We start from the raw sequence: 24,876 nt of genomic DNA on the forward strand, positions 1-24,876 counted from the left end.
CTAAGATGACACTGTGAGGGACGACATTGTAAACTTTTCACTGTACTCATGTAGCTGGGTATACATGGAGCATAGATGATTGAGAGGTGACCTTATAGAAGTTTAGAAGATAATGACGGTAGATATAGTTAATGGTAATTGTCTTTTCCCCAGGATGGGGGATTTCAAGACTAAGGGTTTTTTTTTTAAATGGTAAGAGGAAAGAGATTTGAAAAAGTCATGAAGAGCAAATATTTTACACACAGGATGGTCCACATTTGCAACAAACTTCTGAACTTCCTGAGGGAGTGGTGAATGTGGGTACAATTACAACACTTAAAATCCTTTTGGATAAATTTTACATGAATAGAAAAGGGTTTGGAGGGATGTGGGTCAGGAGCATGATAGGTTAGTTTGGGGTTATGTTTGGCATTGACTAGTTAGACCGAATGGTTTGTTTCCGTGCAGTATGACTCTATGACAATAAACCTAATTCTAATTCTATTAATCTCCTATTGAGGCTGGCGTTCTAAGATTGGGCTAAATAAAATATGCACACTCAAGCAAAGAAGACACAGGGTAAAAACAAAGACTGCAGATGCTGGAAACCAGAGTCTAGATTAGAGTGGTGCTAGAAAAGCACAGCAGGTCAGGCAGCATCCGAGGACACAGTCTGACTTCCACATAACCCCTCTTTATAGATTTGCAATGAGTTTGTAGAAGGAGCCCATTGTGCCTGTGTTGGCTCTTTGTAAGGTTCTCCATTCAGAGCCCCACTCTTTCCCCAGTTCTTTCTTCATTCAAAGGTTTATCATTCCTTTTTGAAATTTACCATTAAATCTGCATCTTTTATCTGCACAGCCTCACTGTGTACATGGCTTCTCATGAGCAGCTTCTATTCAATAGGGAGTTGAAAGTCATCTCAAAAAACAGGGCCAGGTCTCCAGAAGTGGCAGGCGCAACTGGTATTAAAAGTGCTGTTGCTATGCTACTGAAGCAGAATTAAATGGAGGGACATCAGGATGAAGGAAATTCGGGCAGGTGAGCTGCAGCAGAAACCAGGGAGGGTTGAGGGGAGATGCACGTTTGCTGTGGCAGCCATGAATCCTGAGTTTAATCTTCCAAAAGAAGTGTAAATTAGGTCATGAAATGTTGAATTCAATCGACTTTTTCCCTCGTTACCAAATTTGTTCAGACTTATAAATCCCATTTTCAGGTGAACTTTTTGGAGGCCAGGAGGCTCTTGGATAGAAATCACGTAGGCACCTATTCCGAGGGGAGATTCCAGGGGGCCAGACAGCAAGGGAAGTTTGGATCATTGAATACAGTCAAGGCTGCTTTAGGGGAGCCAAGCAATTTGGAGGCAGTCAGGGTCGTGGAATTAAGAGCATAATCAGATCAGCCAAGATCTTACGAAAGGATAAAGCAGGTAAAAGAGGCTAAATAGCTCACCACTTCTCCCATTTCTTATGTTCTTAACATCTTTGTATTTTTTTTAAATGGGGAAACGTTAGTATCACTGACAAAACTAACATTTGTTGCCCATCCCTAACTGCTCTTAGTCTGAGTGGTGTGCTGGGCCACTTCAGAGAACAGTCAGGGGTTAGCCAGGCTGCTGTGGGCCTCAAGTAACATGTAGACCAGGCCAGGTGAGGATTGGACATTAGTGGGTTTTTGCAACAATTGGCAATGGTTTCCTGTCACAATGTGTCCATTAAGTGTCTGCAATGTTCAGGGGTGGAATCAAAATTTTGGCAAAACAGGAATGAAGAGTTCTTCCTCCTGATCTAAGGAAGGGTCATTCGACCCAAAACGTTAACTCTGATTTCTCTCCACATATGCTGCCAGCCTGCTGAGCTTTTCCAGCAATATCCATTTTGTTTCTGATTTGAGCATCCACAGGTGTTTTTCAGTTTTTACTAAGAGTGCAGAGAATTTCTTTAAAGTCAGCAAGTACTTCATTAGTATATAACTGGACAGCGCGTGTGTGTTTGTAGGAGTTGGTAATGTGTGTATGTGTCTGTGTGCATGTGTGTGTGTTTGTGTGTATGTATGTGTATGCTGTGAGATACCATTTTACTGCTCACCCTAATCTATGGCAGATCATAAAAATATCTGACAACAAAAAATATCACAAACAGAAATGCAGCTCAATTATTCTTCTATTCAATTTCAAAGAGAGGAGAAAATACCACCATTAGCCAAGAGAATTCAAGTCCAAAGCCATCCCTTTGAATTAATTGGACTTAGCCAGGGAGTGGCAGAAGGTTAATTATAAAATTAATAGTATAATGAATGACAGAGGCAGCTGCCATCAGTGAAACAAATGTTTTGCCATCTATCAATACATAATAGCAACAGGATTTATTAACAATACAAAATATGTTAGAATGTGGTCAAACCACTGAAAGATCACAAGGAAATCTGCTATCCTTACGATCCATGTGATTCCAGACTCCAATGATATTGTTGACTCGTAACTGGCCTCTGGGCAATTAGGGATGGGCATAAACTGGCCTAGCTATTGACATCCAGATCTCATGAACGAATGGATAACAAAATGGAATAGAAGGAAATCACAGATGTTGAAATGTGAAGAAAAGACCAAAGGCTCAGGCAAGAGAACCACTGATCTCTTCCCCCTTCATTGTCTAATTCACTCTGCCATTCGGGGTCATTAATAATTTGCTTTTCTGCACATTAACCCCATTCTAACAAATACTTTACATCGTTAACGAGTTAGGTAACAAATTGCATTGTTTAATTCAGGGTCCTCTTGTTTCTAAGCATTCCCACCTATCTTACTCAGTTTCTGTTATGTAAGAAATAAATTCTATTTATAAAGCATTCTGCTGGATGTTCCAAATAGCTTTCTAGCCAATTAAATATTTTGGAAGTGTATTCATTGTAGCAATGTAAGAAATGTAAGAGTAAACTTTCACACATAAAAGGCTTTTTATTTTGGTTTGGTGAAAGGGGATTTTTTACACCCGTTTGAATGTAGCCTCAATTTAATATGTTTTCTGAAAGCCAGCAACCTTGACAGTATAGCTCTCCCACTGTTCTGCATTCCTATATCTGCCTGGATTATAGTCACAAGTCTCCAGAAGGAAAATTGAACAGTCAGCTTCCTGTTTGAGAGGTAGGAGTGCTCCCAACCAAACTGTTACTGACATCTCAAAAACAGAACAGGGTATATTCACATAACCTGACTACAAAGGAGGAAGAACAAAAAGGATTGGACTTTGTATTTGGGACTGGAATCCACTCATTCACATTAAACTTGCCTTTATTTGTTGCATTATTCACTCCTTGCAAACAACAGGAAAAGGTTTGTGCACTAGTGAACAAAGTACAACCTGGGATTAATTGTCACCCATTGTACAAAACAAAGTATGAAACAAAGAACAAAAGTAACAACATTGATGTAGCCAGTGGCTATAAACTCCTGAGGAAGCTTTTCAAACCACTAAAGGGACAATTGGCTGGTCAGCAGATTGCATTTCCTGCAAAACTACCTCAATTGAGTAAGACAAATATTTCTTCCACTGATTTGGAAATACAGTGATTGCAATAGAAATAATAGCTATCTCAATTTCAACAGACAATTAAGATACAGAAATTCCTCTCAAGAGCAACTCCCCTCCCTTCCCACCAGGTTTGTCTCACTGTGTCATGGATATTTCCAAACCAGTTCTCCTTCTGCATAACAGCTTGATGTAATGCAGACTGAATATCTCAGAACCTCTTTTGAAAACACCCTTCAAATTGTTCATCTTGATTAGAAAGTTTTCTGCAGCTTTTAACTCCATCACTGAGATCTTTATCATTAATAAATGAAAGCGTTCAAAGAAAATACCGTTAAAAGAAATCCTTTTAAACCCAACTTTCCATGCACGTAGCTCAAAGCAATGACCTGGAAGACTACTCCTCATAGTTGGAGGCAACAGGCCAACTCTGAACTTGGATTATCTGAGATTGGAGGCCTGTTTTTGGGGCACTCATCCATATGAAATGTCCTTCTAATGTTGAAAGAAGCAAGACAAATTCACAGTGCCTGAAATATGTCCAACTGCTTCATTACCAGAGCATCTTTTACCTGGTATCACTCTGTTCCCCTGAGGGCAAAGCCCCTGAAATCCAGGGGCAATGTAAAGAGTCATATACCTCTACCCATTTCCTCCCATGTCTTTTACTGCAGAAAATAAACCTCTACCCATTTTTCCCCACGTCTTTGACTGCAGAGAATAGACTTGATGGACTGAATGGTCTGCTTCTATTGTATAATGCCATTAAGTACCTGGGATGGGAGAGTCCAGAACTAGATGGCATAGGTTTTGAGTGTGAGGAAAAAAATTTAAAAGGGATCCAAGGGGAAACATTTTCATGCAGAGGGTGATGCGTGTATGGAATGGGCTGCCACAGGACGTGATGGAAGCTGGTACAATTACAACATTTAAAAGGCATCTGGATGGGTATATGAATAGGAAGGATTGAGGGATATGGGCAAAGTGCTGGAAAATGGGACGGGATTACTTTATGATATCTGGTCGGCATTGACGTGTTGGACCAAAGGGTCTATTTCCATGCTATCCATTTCTATGACACTATAAGCATTCCTTGGGAGTAATGCACAGAAAAGTTAGGTCAATTATTATTTTTCAATGTTTCTCCAGTTTCACTACCCAGAACTTGTGGTGAGAATAATTACAAATATTGTGAGACATTTTGGGCCACATATCTCAGGATGGATGTGCTGGCCTTGGAGGGGATCCAGAAGAGATTTACAATAATGATCCCGGGGGTGCCAAATGAAGAACAGTTGAAGACTGCACTCAGTGCAGTTCTGAAGGATGAGTGGTGGGATCTTATTGAAACTTATAGAATACTGAGAAGCCTGGATACAGAGGACATGTAGAAGAGTTGGGGAGACTAGGACCCAAGGGGTACAGCCTCAGTGTGAACGAACAACCCTTTAGAGTTGAGATGAGGAGGACTTTCTTCAGCCAGAGAGTGGTTAATCTGTGGAACTCATTGCTGCAGAAGGCTTGGAGTCCAAGAAATTGAGGGCATTTAAGACAGGGACAGGTAGGTTCTTGATTGGTTAGTGGATCAAAGGTTATGGGGAGAAACATATCAGCCATGATCAAATGATGGTACAGACCTGATGGGCTAAATGGCCTAATTTTCCTCCCATGTTTTATGGTCTAAAGCTGAATCAAGTTATATAAACATTTGAGTTTGGACCAGATGTAGGCCATTCAAGCTTCAAGGTAGCTACACCATGCAATCATGGCTGATCTGATTACTTCATATTCCTGTGTATCTCTGATAACGTTGCTTATTATGAATCTAACTACCACTGCCTTAAAAATAATCAAAGACATTGCTTCCACCGCCTTTAAAGGAAGAGAATTCCAAAGGCTTACGATCCTCAGAACTAGAGAAATTCACCTCAACTCTGTCTTAAAATGGGTGACCTATTTATTTAATAATTTTTAAAATTTGAAATGGAAGGTGGTTGCAGGGAAAATTAGTTCTGAGGATACAGACTTCTGATCAACCTCAATTGCACTCCTGATCTCCTGCTTTCCTCCTGCTTAAAGGTCATATCAAATAAAGTGAACACAATTTAATATTCAAGGGAATGGCAGACAAAGGATTCAGATAAAGAGTGGTGCACATCAGCAAACACTGAACCAAGTTGTGTTATCCAAGAAATTAAATTCCACATTTCCCAAATTAATAAGAATGGAATAGATAATGTGCATCCTAATTATTTTTATAGCAAAATATCTTTAGAAGGTGAACATGGAGCATATGCACATGAAACAGGCTCAATGTTTATTTCTTCCCCTCACACCATTGTGAAGTCGCTTGATATGCTTTACAATATTAAACATTGTTTGTAAAATGTAAATCATTACAATACAAATGTTTGACTTTTCCATATTGAGTAAATTCTTACTGAATACATGTAGTATTAATTCCTGCTTAGGATTAATCATTTACTCAAACATTGGCAACAGGCTTATTGTAGAAGCAGAGCACAAGAACATTATGTCCTGAGCGATCAGCTGCTCAGTCTCAATATACCGGTCTAGTCACTTCTATCCAGAGTTCAGATATTTATACATTGCTGGTAACCAAAGTAACTCATTCATTCTTTGAGATTGAACTTTTAACATCAGAACCAGCAAGCCTGCTTTGAAACATTACTTCCACCCTATTAGTTTCAAACAGATCGATCATTAATATTGCAGAATAAATTACCTACTAAATAACATCCGCAAGGCAGCCTCTGAGAACAGCAGCCAGGGGAATCCTGATCTTTATATCACTCTCTAGAGAACTACATTAATAAAATAGCAGGAAACAAAGCAATCCTAACACAGAGTAAAGGTGGAGGTTAGATTCAATTAAAGAAATTGGATCTATATCATAGAAACTGGCCATTCAGCCCAACTGGTCAAGGCCAGAGTTTATGTTCCAACTAAAAAAAAAATTCCACACAAATTTCTTATTCATTCACAGGATGTGAGCCCTGTTGGCAGGCCAATCATTGCTGTTCCCCAACTGCCCAGAGAGCAGTTGAGAGTCAACCACTTTGCTAATGGTCTGGAGTCACATGTAGGCAGGAACAGGTAAGGACGGCAGATTTCCTTCCCTAAAGAACACTAGCGAGCCAGATGGGATTTTCCTGACAATCAACAATGGTTTCATGATCATCAGTAGGCTTCCAGACCTTTTTTTTTAAAACAAAATGCAAATTCCACCATTTACCTTGTCAGGATTCAAACCCAGGTCCTCATAACACTAAGTGGGATAGATTCCTGATGAAGGGCTTATGCCCGAAACGTCGAATTTCCTATTCCTTGGATGCTGCCTGATCTGCTGTGCTTTAACCAGCAACACATTTTCAACTGTGATCTCCAGCATCTGCAGACCTCATTTTTTTATCTCCAGATTAATAGCCCAGTGATAATACCACCTGGCCATTACCTCCCCCATGAGAAAGAGCTTCCCAGCTAGCCATAAAAACATATCTTTCTAATCCTTTCTCAATGCTCCCCCCAATCACTTTGCTTCTTCTTAAAAACTATGAGAACTTTTACAAAAAGGCTCACTTTCAAGAGGGCTTCCCTTTCAGAGTTATAAGGAACATTAAAATCTGCACAAAAACACTAGTAAAATGCAGCAGATGCTAGGAATCTGAAAGAAAAGCAAGATGTTCGAGTTATTTTAACCTCAAAGTGTTAACTCTGTTTCTCTCACCACAGATTCTGCCAGACTACTGAGTTTCTCCAGACTGTGTTATCAGTCTCAGCTTTCCTATGTGATGGAGAGTATCATATTCTAAACTTGTTCTGGATAAAGAGGCTGCTCCAGAAATCTCAATCGGATTTGTGAGTTACCGTCTCACTTTGATGACCCTGGTTTTGGACTTGCCCACATATGGAAATAGAGGGCCCACAAGAGAGACAGAATTCTCTTCTCTGCACAGAGTTTTTTAAAAAAACATACTGGTTCTGAGTGTCTCAAAGACATTCAGATCATAAACTGTCCTGCTAGTATCAGCTACTCCATGCCTGTATTTCCCATAATGCTTGATAACATTTCAGATTCTGAATAGGAATATTTTTCAAAACCAAAGGCAATTTTTTTTGCAAAAGAAAAGTTTAAACTTCAATTTGAAGAACAGTCATAAGAGTAAGCACTTTATGATATGATAACTGTCTTGATTACACCACTTTTAAAAAATGGGATAAAATATTTTACCCCTGTTTGAGTGAACCATTGCAAAATATCTGCCTCCACACATTTTCCTCTATGCAATGACTTGAGTAATTAAATAAATGAATAACAAAGTAACAAGAATAAAAAGTATCACACACTGAGATGGAAGCCAAAGGCGGGCATGGGAAAATACAAACTTTCTGGCAGCAGTATTGACTTTGCTCATAAAAGGGAATGGGAGACAAAAGAATGTGTTAATTCTTACTCTGCTGACACGCTCCACTGAATCTCACTCGTGCCACTTGGACAATATTTAAACTGGCACAGAAAGACTTCGCATGGTGTAGTCCTAGTTGGCTGGTGATTTATCGTTGCCATGATACAAGCAATATAGTGGCATCACAAAAATGACTGGGGTCATTCGACTTCCACCGGCCTGCAGAAATGAGGGAGGCCCACCTTCCCCTAGATTAAAGCTGCACCTTTCCAATTGCTTTCATGTCCTGTTTATAATGGGATGCCCAAAGCTTCACACATTACTCCAACTGTAACCTAAGACATTGTACAAGTTCGCTGTTAAATAGGACTGTAATTCAGAGGTTATGTGACACAGAAATGGTTAATCAGGCCAACTAGTGTTAATGCTGCAATTGAACCTTCTCCCATCTTCCTCCAACAAAACAGATCATCATAAACCTTTAATCTGTTTCCCTCAAACGCTTGTCTAGCTTCCCCTTGTTACATCTACGCTGTTCACTATGACAATTTAGTGCAGTAACAAATTCCCAGTCTTTGGGGATAAAGGTTTGTTCTGAATTCTCTGCTGGATTTCTTGGTGGCTCTCTCACATTGAAGGGTTACACCTGAAACGTTGACTTTTCCACTGCCTGATGCTCCTGACTTGATGTGACCTTCCAGCCTCCTGCTAGTCTACCTTGGAATCCAGCATCTGCAGTTTTTTTTTGTCTCTCATATTGATTGCATTTAGTTTAGTTTTTCCCCACAGAAGGAAATATTTCTTCGAAGTGCAAGCTAGCAACCACTTCCATAATTTAAAACCCTGCATTAGCTCACCCCATTTAGTCTTCTATTTACAAAAGAGGAGATCCAGTCCCTCCTTTCCTCATCTACATATTCAGCATTGGGGATGATGGTAGTATAGTGATCATATCCTTTGAGCAGTAATGCAAAGGCCAGGCTGGGAGTGTGGGTTCAAATCCCAAAATGGCAGAGGGTGGAATTAAAATTCAATGAGTAATTCTGGAATTGAAACCTAGTCTCAGTTACGGTGACCATACAATTATTATTCTTAATTGCAAAGAACTATCTGGTTTATTATAGTCCATTAAGGAAGGGAAGCGGACAGGTTTACCTGGTCTGGCCTGAATCCTCTTCAGTACCTCCACAACGTAGTAACCACAACTATGTGAAGTCTGTTAGCCATTTGCTATCACACTCTACATCCCTGGATTAATACCAAGACTCAGTGTTATACAGATATATTCCCATTTCTTAATCTTAATTCCAAATGGATTATTTCATATTCTTCTGCATCTGTCACCTGTTTCCTGTTTGCCTCCATATATCTTGCTGCACAACCATCTGTCAGATCTTCAGTAGAATTTATTACACATGTACTTTGTAATTTGCATGTTGTGACTCAATTCTCATTTTGTTTGCTTAGTGACTAAATCCAGATCACTTCTGCTCTCATCAAGAAGAATGCGCACACACACACACATACACACACAAACACACTCTAATCATCCAATTTGGACCATACCAGGATTGATCTGCATTATTCAAATGGTGGAAAGTAAGGAATTATGGCCACTAACAGACATTTTGGAATCCATGCACACACAATGCTACAGGGTAGTCCTCAATTACAGAAGAACTGTAATGAAATGTAGGTTTTGGCATATTCTTTAATGAGATGTAGATGTTACACGCAAGGCCAGCATTTCTTTCTCACTAAGAGTCAGACTCATTGCTTTACAAAATCACATAGGCCGCACAAGAGAAGGTGATACAAATTACGTGATTGTGGAACTAAGACAGCCAGATGGAGTTAGGATACGGATCAGACATGGTCTCACTGAACGGTAGTCCAGGCTCACTGGGCTGAATAGATTGTTCCTGTTCCTAGGTATACAGGCAGCTGAATTGTTACGAATACTTCAGCCTTATCTTTTGCACAAATGTGCTGGGTTTCCCCATCACTGAGGATATTTGGGGATGTTTGTGGAGCCACCTCCTCCAATGAACTGTTTAATTGTCCATCAGCCTTTATATTGTGATGGAACTGTAGAGCTTAGATCTGAGCTGTTGTGTGTGGGAATGCACAGCTCTGCCTATCACTTGCTGCTTATGCTGCTGATTTGCATGCAAGTAGTTCTATTTGGTAGCTCCACCAGGTTGATAACTCATTTTCATGTATGCCTTGTGCTGCTCCTGACATGCTGTCCTGCACTTGCTGTTGAACTGGGGTTGATCCCCTGGCTCGATGGTACTGGCTTGAATAAGCAATATGCAGGCCATCAGGTTACAGATTGTGCTGGAACAGAATTCTGCTGCTATTGATGGTCCACAGAGCCTCATGGATGCCCAATCTTGAATTGCTAGATGTTTGAAGTCAACCTCATTTAATATGGAGACAATGCTACATAACACAGTGGATGGTATCCTCCAAGTGAAGTCTGGATTCTGTCATTAGATTACTTACAGTGTGGAAACAGGCCCTTCGGCCCAACAAGTCCACACCGACCCGCCGAAGCGCAACCCACCCATACCCCTACATGTACCCCTTACCTAACACTACGGACAATTTAACATGGCCAATTCACCTGACCCGCACATCTTTGGACTGTGGGAGGAAACCGGAGCACCCGGAGGAAACCCACGCAGACACGGGAAGAATGTGCAAACTCCACACAGTCAGTCGCCTGAAGCGGGAATTGAACCCAGGTCCCTGGCGCTGTGAGGCAGCAGTGCTAACCACTGTGCCACCGTGCTGTCATGTGCAGTGGTCATTCCCACCAATACTAAAGCAACATCCTTTAGGACTCAACCAGCTCAATCACTATTGCTCCTGAGCCATTCTTGATGGTGGACATTAAAGTCCCCCAATGATAGTACTTTGCACCCTTGTCACCCTCACCAGTACCTCCAAGTGGAGGTGGAAGGACATGGTACTTAGCAAGTTGTTTCTTTACCCATGTAAGATCTGATGCCATGACACTTCTTGGTGTCCGGACTCAATGTTGAGGACTCCCAGGGCAACTTCAGAGCAGAGGGTCTGTCCTGCTGATGGGACGGGATCAATCCAGAGACGGCGTTGGTGGTGTCTGAGACATTGTCTGCAAGGTATATTCCATGACCTTGACCAGGTCAAAGTCAGAAGTCACATGACACCAGGTTATAATCCAACAGGTTTATTTCAAATCACAAGCTTTTGGAGTACTGCTCCTTTGTTAGGTGAGGTGATGACTTTGTCATGTGACTTCTGACTTTGTCCACCCCAGCTCAACACTGGCATCTCCACATCGTGACTATGACAAGCTGTTGCGAGACAGCTCTCCCATTTTTGGCACTGGCCCTTGAAGTTCCCAAGGACGACAGGGCTAGTCTGCCATTTCTAGTGGTTAGGGCAGTGCCAGATGGCCCGTACAGTTTCATTTCTTTGTGACTTCTTAGCAGGTGATACAGCAGAATGGCTTGCTGAGCCATTTCAGATGGCAGTTAAAAGATAACCACAATGTGGTGTGTGTGGACTCAGATGTAGTCTGGCCCAGGCCAGGTGGACAATTTTCCTTCCCCAAGGACTAAATGAGCAGATGGATTTTACAATGATGGTTTCACAATCATCACTGGACTTTTAATACTACATTTTATTGAATTCAAATTCTGCTGAGGGATTCAAACCAAAGACCATGGAACATTATCTGGGTCTTTAGATAATTGGTTTATCTACTACATGACAATGCCATTGTCTTCCCCTTAATACTTTCTGTATCATATCGTTGCGATCCCTTTTATTCCATGAGCAATGACTCATCTCACAAGTTTGTTATGTGGCCCTGTATCAAATGCATTCTTGAAGTCTTTGTACATGTCATTAACAGGATTACTCTCAATCCTTTCTATTACCTTCAGCAAGTTTGTCAAACAATTTTTCCACTTCAGAAATTCATCCTGACTCATCCTAAACTACCCACCTTTCTACTAATTTTGACATTAAAAAGTTTTGAGAAGTTCCTTCACCACTTAAGTTAAACCAACTGGTCTGACACGGTGAAAAAACGCTCTCCCTTTTGTAATGGTTTTGAAAATTTGCAAGAACTCTGCTATAGAGCAAGGATCAGTATTTCAATTTAATCAAGGGAAAAAGACATAAACAATTTTGGGCAGACCCTTCGTCACAGAATGATCAATAATAGTTTGAGCTATTTAGACACAGCTTACCTCTGGTTCTGTACATCGGATTACTTTGTCTTTACCTGTAAAACAAAAAAAATAGAATTTTATAAAAGTCAAACACCATGCAGCAATACAGTTTTCATTGTAACCAATCACAAAACAGATTTCAATGTTACAACAATAGACATCTATTTTACAATCCTTGCAGATATCATTGCTTACAACAGTTAATCCATCATATTAACTTCTTCATTTAAGACAGCCTGATAACAATGTCCTGCATTGACATAGCAGCTTTACCAAAAAGAGACAGCTCGAAAGTGCTTTATAAAGCCATAAGGAAAATCAAAGAACTGCAGATGCTAGAGATGAAACAAAAACAGAAGGTACTGGAGAAACTCATTAGGTCTGGATGCACACGGGGAAGAAAGTTGAGTTAATATTTCGATTCTGATGACTCTTCATCAGAGAATCCAGGCTCTTCATCAACAAACATTCCATATATACCAAGACAGGAATACTGGGAGACAAAAGGCTTGGCCAAATTTTAATTGAGAGTCATGATTGGAGATTGAGAGGCAGAATTCCATAAATTCTGTATTCACAAAAGGAATTTCAGACTGGATGGCTCAGGCAGCATAAGGGATGGACACACTCAGAGGAATTAAGAGTGATGCGTAAACATTGAAGTATAGCCATTGAGGCTTGAGGAAAGAATTCCATTCCACTCCTTACTTGAATCTAGTAGATGATGAACAGGTTTAAAGAGTCAAGAGGTGAGTTCTCACTGCAGAGTCCCTAGTCTCTGACCTGCTGTTGTAGTCACATATTTATGTGGCAAATCCAGTTCAGTTGTTAATAGCGGGAGATTCAGCAATGGCAATATCATTGAATGGTACAGGGTGATGATTAGATGCTCTCTTGCTGGAGATGATTATTGTCTGGCACTTGTTTGGCATGAATCTTACTCACCGCTTATCAACGCAAGCTTGAATGCTGTTCAAGTCTGCTGCATATGTATGGACTGTTTCTGTAGCTTACATAGTATGAAACATCATGCAATCATCAGCAAAACATCACCAGTTCACTTCCAATCTTATGATGGAGGGAAGGTCATTGATGAAGCAGCTGAAGATGGTTGGGCCTAGAAAACTATGCTGAGGAACACCTGCAGAGATGCCCTGGAGCTGAGATGACTAATCTCCAATAACCAAAGCCATCTTCCTTTGTGCCAGGTATGACTCCAACCAGCGGAGAGTTTTCTGCTGATTTCCATTGACTCCAATTTTGCGTGGGCTCTTTGATGACACTTTCAGTCAAATGTGGCAGCAATGTTAAGGCCTGTCACTCTCACCTCACCTCAGGGAAGCAGCTCTTTTATCCATGTTTGATCAAAGTAATGAGGTCAGGAGCCGAGTGTCTGGTGGAACCCACACTGAGCGGCTGTAAGCTGGTTATTGCTCAGCAGGTACTGCTTAACAATACTGTTAATGACATCTTCCATCACGTTACTGATGTTAGAGCAATTGGTTGGGAGGGGGAGTGCAGTTAGTGGGGGAAGTTGCCTGAGTGGCTGGGTGGATGTGTCATGCTTTTTCTGCTCGGATCGTACTTAGACAATTTTCTACGTTGTCAGGTTGTACTGAAACAGGTCAGCTCATTATGCAGTTAGATCGGGAACAGAAGGCTTCAGTTTTACTCCTGGGATATTGTCAGAGTCAGTATCCTTTGCAGCTAGAGCATTAGAAGACAAAGGCGACCTGATAGAAGTACATAAAATTATGAGAGGCACGGATAGGGGGGACATGTCAAATACTAGGAGTTATGGTGACAGCGAGTAAGTTTAAAGAAGGTAAGTTTTTTTTGCACAGAGGGTAGAAGGTGCCTGGAGGTGGTAGAAGCAGATAGGATAGCAACATTTAAGAGGTATTTATAGACAGACACATGAACAGGAAGGAGATGGAGGGATATGGACCATGTATAGACAGCCGAGATTAGTTTAGAATGGTGGTCAGTACACATTGGTGGGCCTGTTCCTATGCTGTTCTGTTCTATGTTCATACAATGTCTTTAGCCATCTCTTCATATCTTGTGCAGTGAATCCACTTCACTAAGATTGGAATCTATAGCGCTGGAATCCTGAGAAGGAATTGAGATAAATCATCGACTCAGTATTTCTGGGCTAAAGATGGTTATTTCAGCCCTTTGTTTTGCACTGATGTTCTGTCCATTCATCGAGTATGGGGAATCTCCTCATCTGATTAGTTGTTTAACTGTCCACCACCACAGTTTCAGAATAAGGGTTGGCTATGAGAGACTGAGACAAGGTGAAATTTCTCAGTTCAAATCACAGATTTGTTACATTGCAGACGGAGGCCATTCACCCCACTGTGTAAGCACTGGCTCTCTCTATGAGCATTATGAATTTGTACCATTTTCCTATAACTCTGCACATTGTTTTGACTCAAATGATTGTCTAAACACCTTCTAGAATGCCTCAAAGTTACATTTCCAGACAGAGTATTCCAGAGTTAAACCACTCAATGTATGAACATATTTTATCTCCTATTCCATTTGCTTTTTTTTTTACAAATTACTTAAAATTTCTCTCATATTGTTCTCAATCCTCTCATGAGTAGGAGCAGGTTCTTTGTATCTACTCTGTCCAGCCACCTCACAGTTTTGGAAACTTCTATCAATTCTCCTCTTTGTCTTCTCCTCTCCAAATCAAACAGTCCCAATCTCTCCAATTCATCTTCCAACCTGAAGTCTGATCCCTGGAACCATTGTCATAAACCTCTTCTGCACGCTCTCCAAAACATTTCCCCAAATAGTTGGAGATCTCTGCAACTTGTAGGTCTCTCTCATTTATAGTTGCTCAATCTTTGAGTATGTTTGAGATAAGGTTGATTGATGATATATCAAAGAAATCAAAGCATATGTGGAAATGTGTAGGCGATTAGCCATGATCTTTCCCAATGACCTTCCAGAACTGAAGGGTCAGATTGCCTATTTCTTCCTTGTGTTTTTAATATTCTTGAAACTGCAAAGTGTATAGAAGGAACGCTAGAAGGAGAAAAAAAAAAATTAGCCCTTGGAGCTGCTCATTTAGGAGCTTATATCTATTCAGGGTCTGCTATTCGGGAATGATGCGGTGATTTAATAGCCGAGTGATATGACTCAGTCAAATGGCTTTTCTGATCCTTAAGAAACCACATGAAGAACTAAAGGAGGTCTTTCACAAGAGTGAATGATGAAGAACTCATGAGCTGCCTTTTGCAGAAGCCAAATGATGTCTTATTTCTAATCATTGGGAGGACATCCTATCTCCACTGGTAAGCATGTGGTCCCCACAAACTTAAAGGGTGTCATTAAAAGGCTACACCAAGCAATGATGCTTATATGGTTGACACACACACACACAATAAGAAGCTTTGAGTTTTCTACATCATGAAGGATCTTTCTGCGGTACATGAAATTTCCAGCCACACCTGTAGTTTTATCTGCAGAATAGCGCTATTAGAAGGGGAAATTATATTTAATCAAATAAATTAAGCTCCTGAATGGAGTGCTTTTATTAATCACACATTCTAGAACAGGCCAATTAACTGCAGCATTCCCCCGCATGTATTACCCAATTTCCTCAAATCTTAGTTCTTAAGGCTGTGGAAAAGTATTTATTCACCCATCAGCAATACAGTACACTGAATCACAACTGCGTCAGTTTACATTATGTTGGAACTGTCTAGCAGTTAGCCACACCCTGGATTCCTGATTTTGCCTGTGCTATCATGTGGCAGGCAGGAAGGAAACTTCCTTCAAAACTAGGCTGTGAATATTCAGCACGCAACAAAAACCACAATTAAAAGTCAGTCAACCAAGCTTTCTTTAAACACATGTTTCATGAGCAGCGTTGCAAGACCAGGAGACAATGCACAAACAGAACATTGAAAAACAAAAAATAAAGGAGATCCAAATCAGATATTGAAATATAATAAAACAGATAGTATTAAAGTGGTAATTAAAATATCAGAGCAATTCTCATAAAAATATAAAAAAACACAAGCAGGTCTTATAGTCCCTTGAGTCTATGCTGATTAAAACTATGGCTAACCTTCACTTTCAACTCACCTTTCTCTGCTTTTTCCTTAAATGGGATAATTAACAAACGTCTATCAATCTCAGCCTTCAATATTAGATTAGTCTTACAGTGTGGAAACAGGCCCTTCGGCCCAACAAGTCCACACCGACCCGCCGAAGCGCAACCCACCCATACCCCCTACATTTACCCCTTACCTAACACTACGGGCAATTTAGCTTGGCCAATTCACCTGACCCGCACATCTTTGGACTGTGGGAGGAAACCGGAGCACCCGGAGGAAACCCACGCAGACACGGGGAGAACGTGCAAACTCCACACAGTCAGTCGCCTGAGTCGGGAATTGAACCTGGGTCTACAGGCGCTGTGAGGCAGCAGTGCTAACCACTGTGCCAAATGACTGAGAATCCATAGCTCACTGGGGAAAAGAATTCCACAGAGTCTCAACTCTCTAATTGAAGAAAACCCTGCTTGCCTCAGTTCTAATGGCCAATCCCTTATCCTGAGACTATGATCCTGGTTCGAGACATAGCAGCTAACAGAAGCAACCTCAAAACATCTACCCTGCTAAAATGGACACATAGCACACCATGTTCTCCTACATGCTTTACTCAGATTTGTCACGATTTTTACAGCCGACGTACACTTCACATTGGTCACTCATGCTGACTCTACAAGCCAGAGTTTTACTCTTGAGGTGGGCTCAAGTTCTTTGCAACTTCACCCCAGTTGCTTTCTTAAGGTCAGACCTTCCACCTGTTCACCTTCCCACTCACGCCCCATGTTCACAAATACTAACTCATGTCATCACCCTCCCAGTTCGTAGGATGTGAGCATCGCTGGCTGGTCAAGCATTTATTACCCATCCCTTACTGCCCTTGAATTGAGTGGCTTTTGCTCGACCATTTCAAAGAGAAGTTAAGCATAGGTTTAATATAAAACAATGTGTATTCACTTTAGATCTAACTGATATGGTCTCATCCATGTTCAAGAACATGACAATGACAGTTTGGTTTAGACAGGATGAAAATGTGATTTTGGGAATTGTAACTCGGAAAACAGCACAAATTATGTGGCCTCACTGGATTTCTAATGTCTCAGATGGTCTGATTTCTGTAGAGATGACACATCAATCTTCTCAAACAAAAGACATAAACTTGCTGCATCATGACTCAAAGGTAAAGTGAAGGCAGGTCATTGAATGGTTTTAAAATAGAGATAGACAGATTCTTGAATAATAACAGAAACAAAATTATTGGGAGTAGGCTGGAATGTATCCAGTATCTTCTATTTTTATTTTGCAATATCATTAGGACAGGAATATAATATGACACAAACACAATGTATCATATTTCTAGGAAAAGAATAAGTTTGTGCTTGTTTAAAATGCAACATGTGTCAGTAGGTTATTTAAATAAAATTAACATAGAAGCTGCAAACATTCTGGCACCCAAGAGTTTTTCTGTTTCTTTAAAACTCAATGAAATTTGAGACAGAAGTTGATATGTGATATTTGTTAATGTGGGACAAATAAGGAATAAATGCCAACTATTTTGTTTTCACATCAGTAAAGTATTAATTACAAATGACAACAATGATTCTCAACCAAGGAGGTGTAACGGCAATAGAAAAAAGTGTTCTTTAAAAGTGTATGGTGGTGTTGGAAAATAATTGTCTAAAAATAAGACAGGAACCTGCAGGTACAGTTACGTGGTAAATCACTAAAAGCTCTGACCCAAACTCATAAGGCCATAGAAAGGCAAGCCATGCACTGGACTCATTTCTAGAAAAATAGAACTGAAAAAGTACAGAAATTATGTTAAACTCGCATAGAGACTTGCTTAGACTATACATGAAGAATTGTGAAAAAATATCACTTAATTATAATGAGGTTACATAAAAGGATATAGAGGCATGGGTTGGGGGTGACTTAGTCACGTTTTTAAGATTCTGAAAGGGTTTCCACATCAAGAAAATAGTTTTAATTGAAGTGGAGACATAACTAAGGGCCTCAACAAAAATCGACTATAATAACAATAGTAAAGTAAGTGAATTCAGAAAGAACCTTTCACCAGAAAATGGTTAGGACACCTATCACAAGTTGTGGCAAATAGCATGATGTGATTAAGGGGAAATTAGATAAACACATAAGGGAGAAGGATATTTTACAACAGTGGGAGAAGTCTTGTGCAGATCACAAAAACAGAACTAGATTTGTGGGATCAAATGACCTGTTACTGTGCTATAAAATAAAGGAAAGGTAAATTCTTCAATGATTATTGGCTTAATGTGGGTGGGAAATCATGTCTATAAATTTGATTGAGTTTTTTGAAGAAGTAATGAAGAGGATTGATGAGTGCGAAACTGTAGACATGATCTATATGGGCTTCAGTAAGGTGTTTGACAAGGTTCATCATGATAAATTGGTTAGCAAGGTTAGATCTCAGGGAATACACAGAGAACTAGCCATTTGGATACAGAACTGACTTGAAGGCAGAAGACAGAGAGTGGTGGCGGAGGGTTGCTTTTCAGACTTGTGGCCTGTGACCAGTGGAGTGCCACAAGGATCGGTGCCGGGTCCACTGCTTTTCATCATTTACATAAATGATTTGGATGTGAACATAAGAAGTACAGTTAGTAAGTTTGCAGATTACACAAAATTGGAGGTGTAGTGGACAGCAAAGAAGGTTACCTCAGACTACAATGGGATTTTAATCAGATGGGCCAATGGGCTGAGGAGAGGCAAATGGAGTTGAATTTAGATAAATGTGAGGTGCTTTCAGGGCAGGACTTATACACTTAATGGTAAGGTCCTGGGAGTATTGCTGAACAAAGAGACTTTGGAGTGCAGGTTCATAGCTCCTTGAAAGTGGAGTTGTAGGTGGATAGAATAGTGAAGAAGGTATTTGGTGCGCTTTCCTTTATTGGTCAGAGCATTGAGTATCGGAGGTCATGTTGCTGCTGTGCAGGACATTGGTTAGGTCGCTGTTGGAATATTGCGTGCAATTCTGGTCTCCTTCCTACCGGAATGAAACTTGAAAGGGTTCAGAAAAGATTTACAAAGATGTTGTCAGGGTTGGAGGATTTGAGCTGCAGGGAGAGGCTGAATAGACTGGGGCTGTTTTCCCTGGAGCATCAGAGGCTGAGGGGTGACCTTATAGAGGTTTATAAAATCATGAGGGGCATGGATAGGATAAATAGACAAAGTCTTTTCCCTGGGATGGGGGACTCCAGAACTAAAGGGGTTAGGGTGAGAGGGGAAAAATTTAAAAGGGACCTAAGGGGCAACTTTTTCACACAGAGGGCGGTGTGTGTACAGAATGAGCTGCCAGAGGAAGTGGTGGAGGCTGGTACAATTACAACATTTAAAAGGCATCTGGATGAGTATATGGACAGGAAGGATTTTGAGGGACATGGGCCAACCGCTGGTAAATGGGATTAGATTAGGGTTAGGATATCTGATCGGCATGGACGGGTTGGACCAAAACGTGTGTTTCAATGACCAACACTGTTCTAAGTGGGTGATGGCAGTGGGGCCACATGAAGATTGGACCATCACTGGGCTGTCACCAAATGTCGGTTTACTCAAGTGGAGGTCTCAGAAGAGAGACCAAATTATTATCCTACTATTAAACTTTTCTCTTTGGTGAAAATATCATGCAACTATTATGCAAATTAACTCAATGAGCAAAGGGGTCATCAAGTAGAAAACTGAAATGTAGAAACTGATGCTCCAGGTACAATCCCGGTGTTGATTTTGTTTATCTCGGCCAGGACAGCTGCAAATAGCCTGTTCTATTCTGAAGAAGCATCATATTGGACTCAAAATGTTAGCTCTGAATCTTCACAGATGCTGCTAGACTTGCTGAGTTTCTCCAGCATTTTCTGCAAATAGTGTACAATTTTCATCAATGCGTTTCGCTTTGCGACTTCAACGCCAACTCTTGATTCGATACATTGACTCCTGCTGAAGGAAGTGTGCAGACATTAAACAAAGACAGGTTCAGAGCTGGAATTCTTCCCACAGTCAAACATTCAAAAGGCAATTAAAAGTGCAATTTAGCCAAGATTAAATATTTCGGCAGTCTGAATATGTCCTGGAAGTAACTGTGGATTCTTCCAGGTTTGAATGCCCGAGTTCCATTAGCAAAGACTTTCAAACTTTCTTATTCTGAGCAAGTGAAGTCTCAATATGTGTTGAAAGAAACAATGCAGTTTGTGTGGAATGCTCTGCCCCAGAGGACAGTGGAGGCCCAGTCTCTGGATTCATTTAAGAACCAGTTGGATAGAGCTCTCAGAGATAGTGGAATCAAGGGTTATGGAGATAAGGCAGGGAGCGGATACTGATTAGGAATGATCAGCCATGATCATATTGAATGGCGTTGCAGGCTCGAAGGGCTGAATGGCCTACTCCTGCACCTACTGTCTATTGTTTCATGTAAACACAGTGAATGTCAAAATTGGTGGTTTAAAGGTTTGTTTAAACCCAAATATCTTTAGTCTGTAATGCATCTCAGACGCAATTATTCTTTTTAAATAATTAGTTTCCTTAGCAATATATTTACAACGTAATGCTGCCACATAACCTATAATAGGTTACACAACTAACCAATGTTGTGCAATGTTCTCATAAAAGAAGCAATGGCCTCCAATCCAATAGCCTCTGCCCCACCTAATCCCTATGAAACACATTCCACAAGGCTCTGTGTAAAGCAGTTTCTCTTAACCTCTCTATTCACTCATTTCATGACAACATTAAACTAATGACCTTCATCATTGACTCCCGACGAGAGGAGACAGTCTTTTCTTAGTCATTCGATCAAATCCCTTTAATGACTTTAAAAATGGGAGCCTCTATGCAAACACAGAAATAATCACAATTTCTCCAGTCTCTCTTCATAACTACTGTTCCTCAAACCACACACCTTCCTCGATAATCTATTGATTTAAATGTTCTTTCTACACTGTGGTGCCCAAAACAACAGTAATTTACTTTAAATGCCTTATACAAAATTTGTCTTTACACATTGGTTCATGCACTTCAGCCAGTTAGCTCAGTTGGCTGGGCAGCTGGTTTGTGATGAAGCATGATACCAACAATATCAGCAGTTAAGTCTTATTTGCTCATTGTTCATGTGTTCTTCAACCTGCCTTTAAGTCCAGCTGCTCGCTGAAATTTTTACACTCCTGTTTAAACCTCTCCATCTCATTACTAACTCTGTAACCTCCTCTTGCGTTATAACCATAAAAGTTGCAGTATGTGAATGTTGGCAAGCTGGGTTTGCAGTTAACAAGACTAGAAATGACAAAGGCAGGACACAGTAAAACAGACACTTTAGGTAGAGGTTCTGTTCCATGGATAGTTCCATTTTAAAATCTTTACCTCTTTGCACATCTGAATCCTTCTTTAACTTCACCTCTCCCTACGTCTCTGATGAACTCCAGAATTTACAACCTTTGAGGAACTAATGCAACTAATATGTTGTACTTATCCTACTCCATTCACTCCACTAATACCTTCAGCCGTCTAGGATTTAAGGTGTGTTATTCCTTATTTACACCTCTCCAGGATCCTTCTCTCTTTCTTTGGTTAAGAATCTTCTCAAAACCAACCTCTGACTACCCTTCTCTTCACCCCTCTATAGTTCATTCTCTAGCTAGATGTTAATAGCGCCTGTTCTTTCAAGTTCATTGGGATAGCTGTCTCTATGCTAAAACTGATACATACATTATGAACGTTGCAGTTGTGGAGTAACAATTCAGTTACTCAACCTACATGCAGTGTGCATATTGTCCCTGCGCTGTCGATAGTGGGGAGTCCATTGATATGTTGTACTTGAATTTTCAGAATACATTTGACAAAGTTTCACATAAAAGATTATTGTGCAAAATAAGGAGGATAATATAAGTGAATCTTTTTCAGACTGGTAGGATATTACAAGTGAGGTCCCACAGGGGTCTGTGCTGGGCCCTCAGTGTTTCACAATTTATATCAATGACTTAGATGAGGGGATTGAAAGCATGTGGGTAAATTTGCAGATGCCACAAAGATGGGTAAAACAAAATGTTGTGTAGAGGACATAACGAGGATGCAGACTAATATGGACAGATAAAGTGACTGGGCAAAACAAAACCGACAGATAGAACATAGAATAGTACAGCACAGTACAGGCCCTTCGGCCCTCAATGTTGTGCTAGCCTTTTATCCTACTCTAAGATCAGACTAACCTACATACCCTTCATTGTACTAACTTCCACGTGCCTATCCAAGAGTCGCTTAAATGTACCGTTAGATGGAGCATAATGTGGAAAAATGTGAAATTGACAGGAAGACGTTTTAAAAATCGGAACGTTACTTAAATGGAGAAAGACTGCAGAATTCTGAGATGCAAAAGAATCTAGGCATTCTAGTGCATGAGTCACACAAGGTTAGTTTTCAGGTACAGTACATAATCAGTAAAGCTAATGGAATGCTGACCTTGATTACATGAAAGTTCAACATAAACTAAGGAAATCATGCATAATTTTAGATTAGATTAGATTAGATTACTTACAGTGTGGAAACAGGCCCTATGGCCCAACAAGTCCACATCGACCCGCCGAAGCGCAACCCACCCATATCCCTACATCTACCCCTTACCTAACACTACGGGCAATTTAGCATGGCCAATTCACCTGACCCGCACATCTTTGGACTGTGGGAGGAAACCAGAGCACCCGGAGGAAACCCACGCAGACACAGGGAGAACGTGCAAACTCCACACAGTCAGTCGCCTGAGTCGGGAATTGAACCCAGCTCCCTGGTGCTGTGAGGCTTTGGTGGAATTTATGGAAGGCTTTGGTGAGACCACATCTCAAATAATACATATTGTTCTGGTCTCCTTATTTAAGGAAGAATGTAAATGTATTGAAGATGATTGTTTATTGAATTAATGCTTGGAATTATCACATTATCTCATGAGGACAGATTGGACAACCTGGACTTGTTTCATTAGAGTTTAGAACAGCGAGGAGTGCTTTGACTGGCTGGAGGGACTGAATGGCTTCCTGTTGCTGTGCTTTTATCTTGAGCTATAACCCAATGGTGCACTGGAGCAACGGATAGCAATTTAAGGAGGAGAGTCATGGAGAAAAAAAAACCACAAAGTGAGCAGAGGTTGAACAGTTCAGTGTAGGACTGCAGTAGTCATGGGATTTGATAGTGAGAGTACAAATTATCTTTTATAACTTAACCCTGAAGAGTTCCCTGCTGGAAGATCCAGAGTCAAGAGATATTGCAGAATGAATGTTGGATGCAAAGAGGGAGGTGAATCCAAATAGATCCGTTAGGAAGAAAATGGATTGAGCGCAGTGGAAAGATGTTATGTTAGGTTGGCAGGCTGAAAAGGTGAGAGTGACAGAGTTAAAATCATTGTCCACTGCATTGTTCCTTCTCCATCACCATAGCTTTAGTCAAAGAGTTATAGAGAGGTACAGCACAGAAATAGACCCTTTCATCCAACTCATCCATACTGACCAGATATCCTATGTAAATATAGTCCCATTTACCAGCACCTGGCCCATATCCCTCTAAACCCTTCCTATTCATATACCCATCCAGATGCCTTTTAAATGTTGTAATTGCACCAGCCTCCACCACTTTCTCTGGCAGCTCATTCCATACACACACCACCCTCTGCGTGAAAAAGTTACCCCTTGGGTTCCTTTATATCTTTCCCCTCTCACCTTAAACCTATGCCCTTTAGTTCTGGACTCCCCACCCGAGGAAAAGAACTTGCTTATCCATGGCCATCATGATCTTATAAACCTCAATAGGGTCACCCCTCACCCTCTAACGCTCCATGGAAAAGAGCTCCAGCCTATTCAGCCTCTGCCTATAATTAATGTGGCTTTCCAAAAGATATCCTAGATAGCAGCCTGAATCAAGGAGGAACCCATGATGCACACAGCACCTTCTGCCATTTAGTGCAATAATTGGGTGGACTTATAGAAATTCCCGAGTATTTATATAGGGGGTGTGGTTTCAGTGTCTGAGAGTTTGTGCGTTAGTGTGTGTGTGTGTGTGTGTGTGTGTTTCGAGTTTTGCTTGTATGTTTCTGCATGTGTGTACACCATATTCTCTGCTTCCACTGTCAAAACCAATCACATTAGACTGTATATCACCATGTTTGTTTTATTATGTGCTGGGCTCATTTGTCAGAAAGTATCGTTAGATCCATTGCAATAATGAAGAAAGAAGACTCTTCAGCCCATCTGATTTCATTTTCAAAACCTAATGCAATGGTTTTTCCCTGTATTGTTTTTGATCATCCAAGTGGTTTTCTAGATTATATTTCAAGCCCAAAGCAATGTTATAAAAAGCTTTAAAGTTGCAAAATTGAGATATTCTATTAAAAATCACTGATGATTCAGTGCATTTTTCATTTCAGTATTTTGGTAATGATAACTGTCTAATCAATTGTCTGTTCTGATTTACAGCACCTCCCATGACACATCAGTACATTCAATGTGTTATTAGTCTCCTGTTTCTGTTATTGCATAAATACAATTACATAAAATATAGGTTGCTTTGCCTCTGCAACAGTTAACTGTCTCAGACTGGTTCTGAAGAAGAGTGTTTGGATTCAAGACATTAACTCTTT

At 40.5% G+C, this 24,876-nt stretch overlaps 1 protein-coding gene across 4 annotated transcripts in view; it reads right to left on the reverse strand.

The window, feature by feature from the left end:
- The window catches only part of LOC132815514 (protein spire homolog 1-like), a 186,629-nt gene that overhangs the window by 146,234 nt on the left and 15,519 nt on the right, over window positions 1-24,876 (reverse strand). For all 4 annotated transcript variants that reach the window (XM_060824500.1, XM_060824498.1, XM_060824499.1 and 1 more), the window contains exon 2: window positions 12,181-12,215. In XM_060824500.1, coding sequence (XP_060680483.1) covers window positions 12,181-12,215 — 35 coding nt within the window. The remainder of the gene's footprint in view (window positions 1-12,180; window positions 12,216-24,876) is intronic.

Source organism: Hemiscyllium ocellatum, chromosome 4 (genome assembly GCF_020745735.1).
Source record: "Hemiscyllium ocellatum isolate sHemOce1 chromosome 4, sHemOce1.pat.X.cur, whole genome shotgun sequence".
NCBI classification, from domain to species: domain Eukaryota; kingdom Metazoa; phylum Chordata; class Chondrichthyes; order Orectolobiformes; family Hemiscylliidae; genus Hemiscyllium; species Hemiscyllium ocellatum.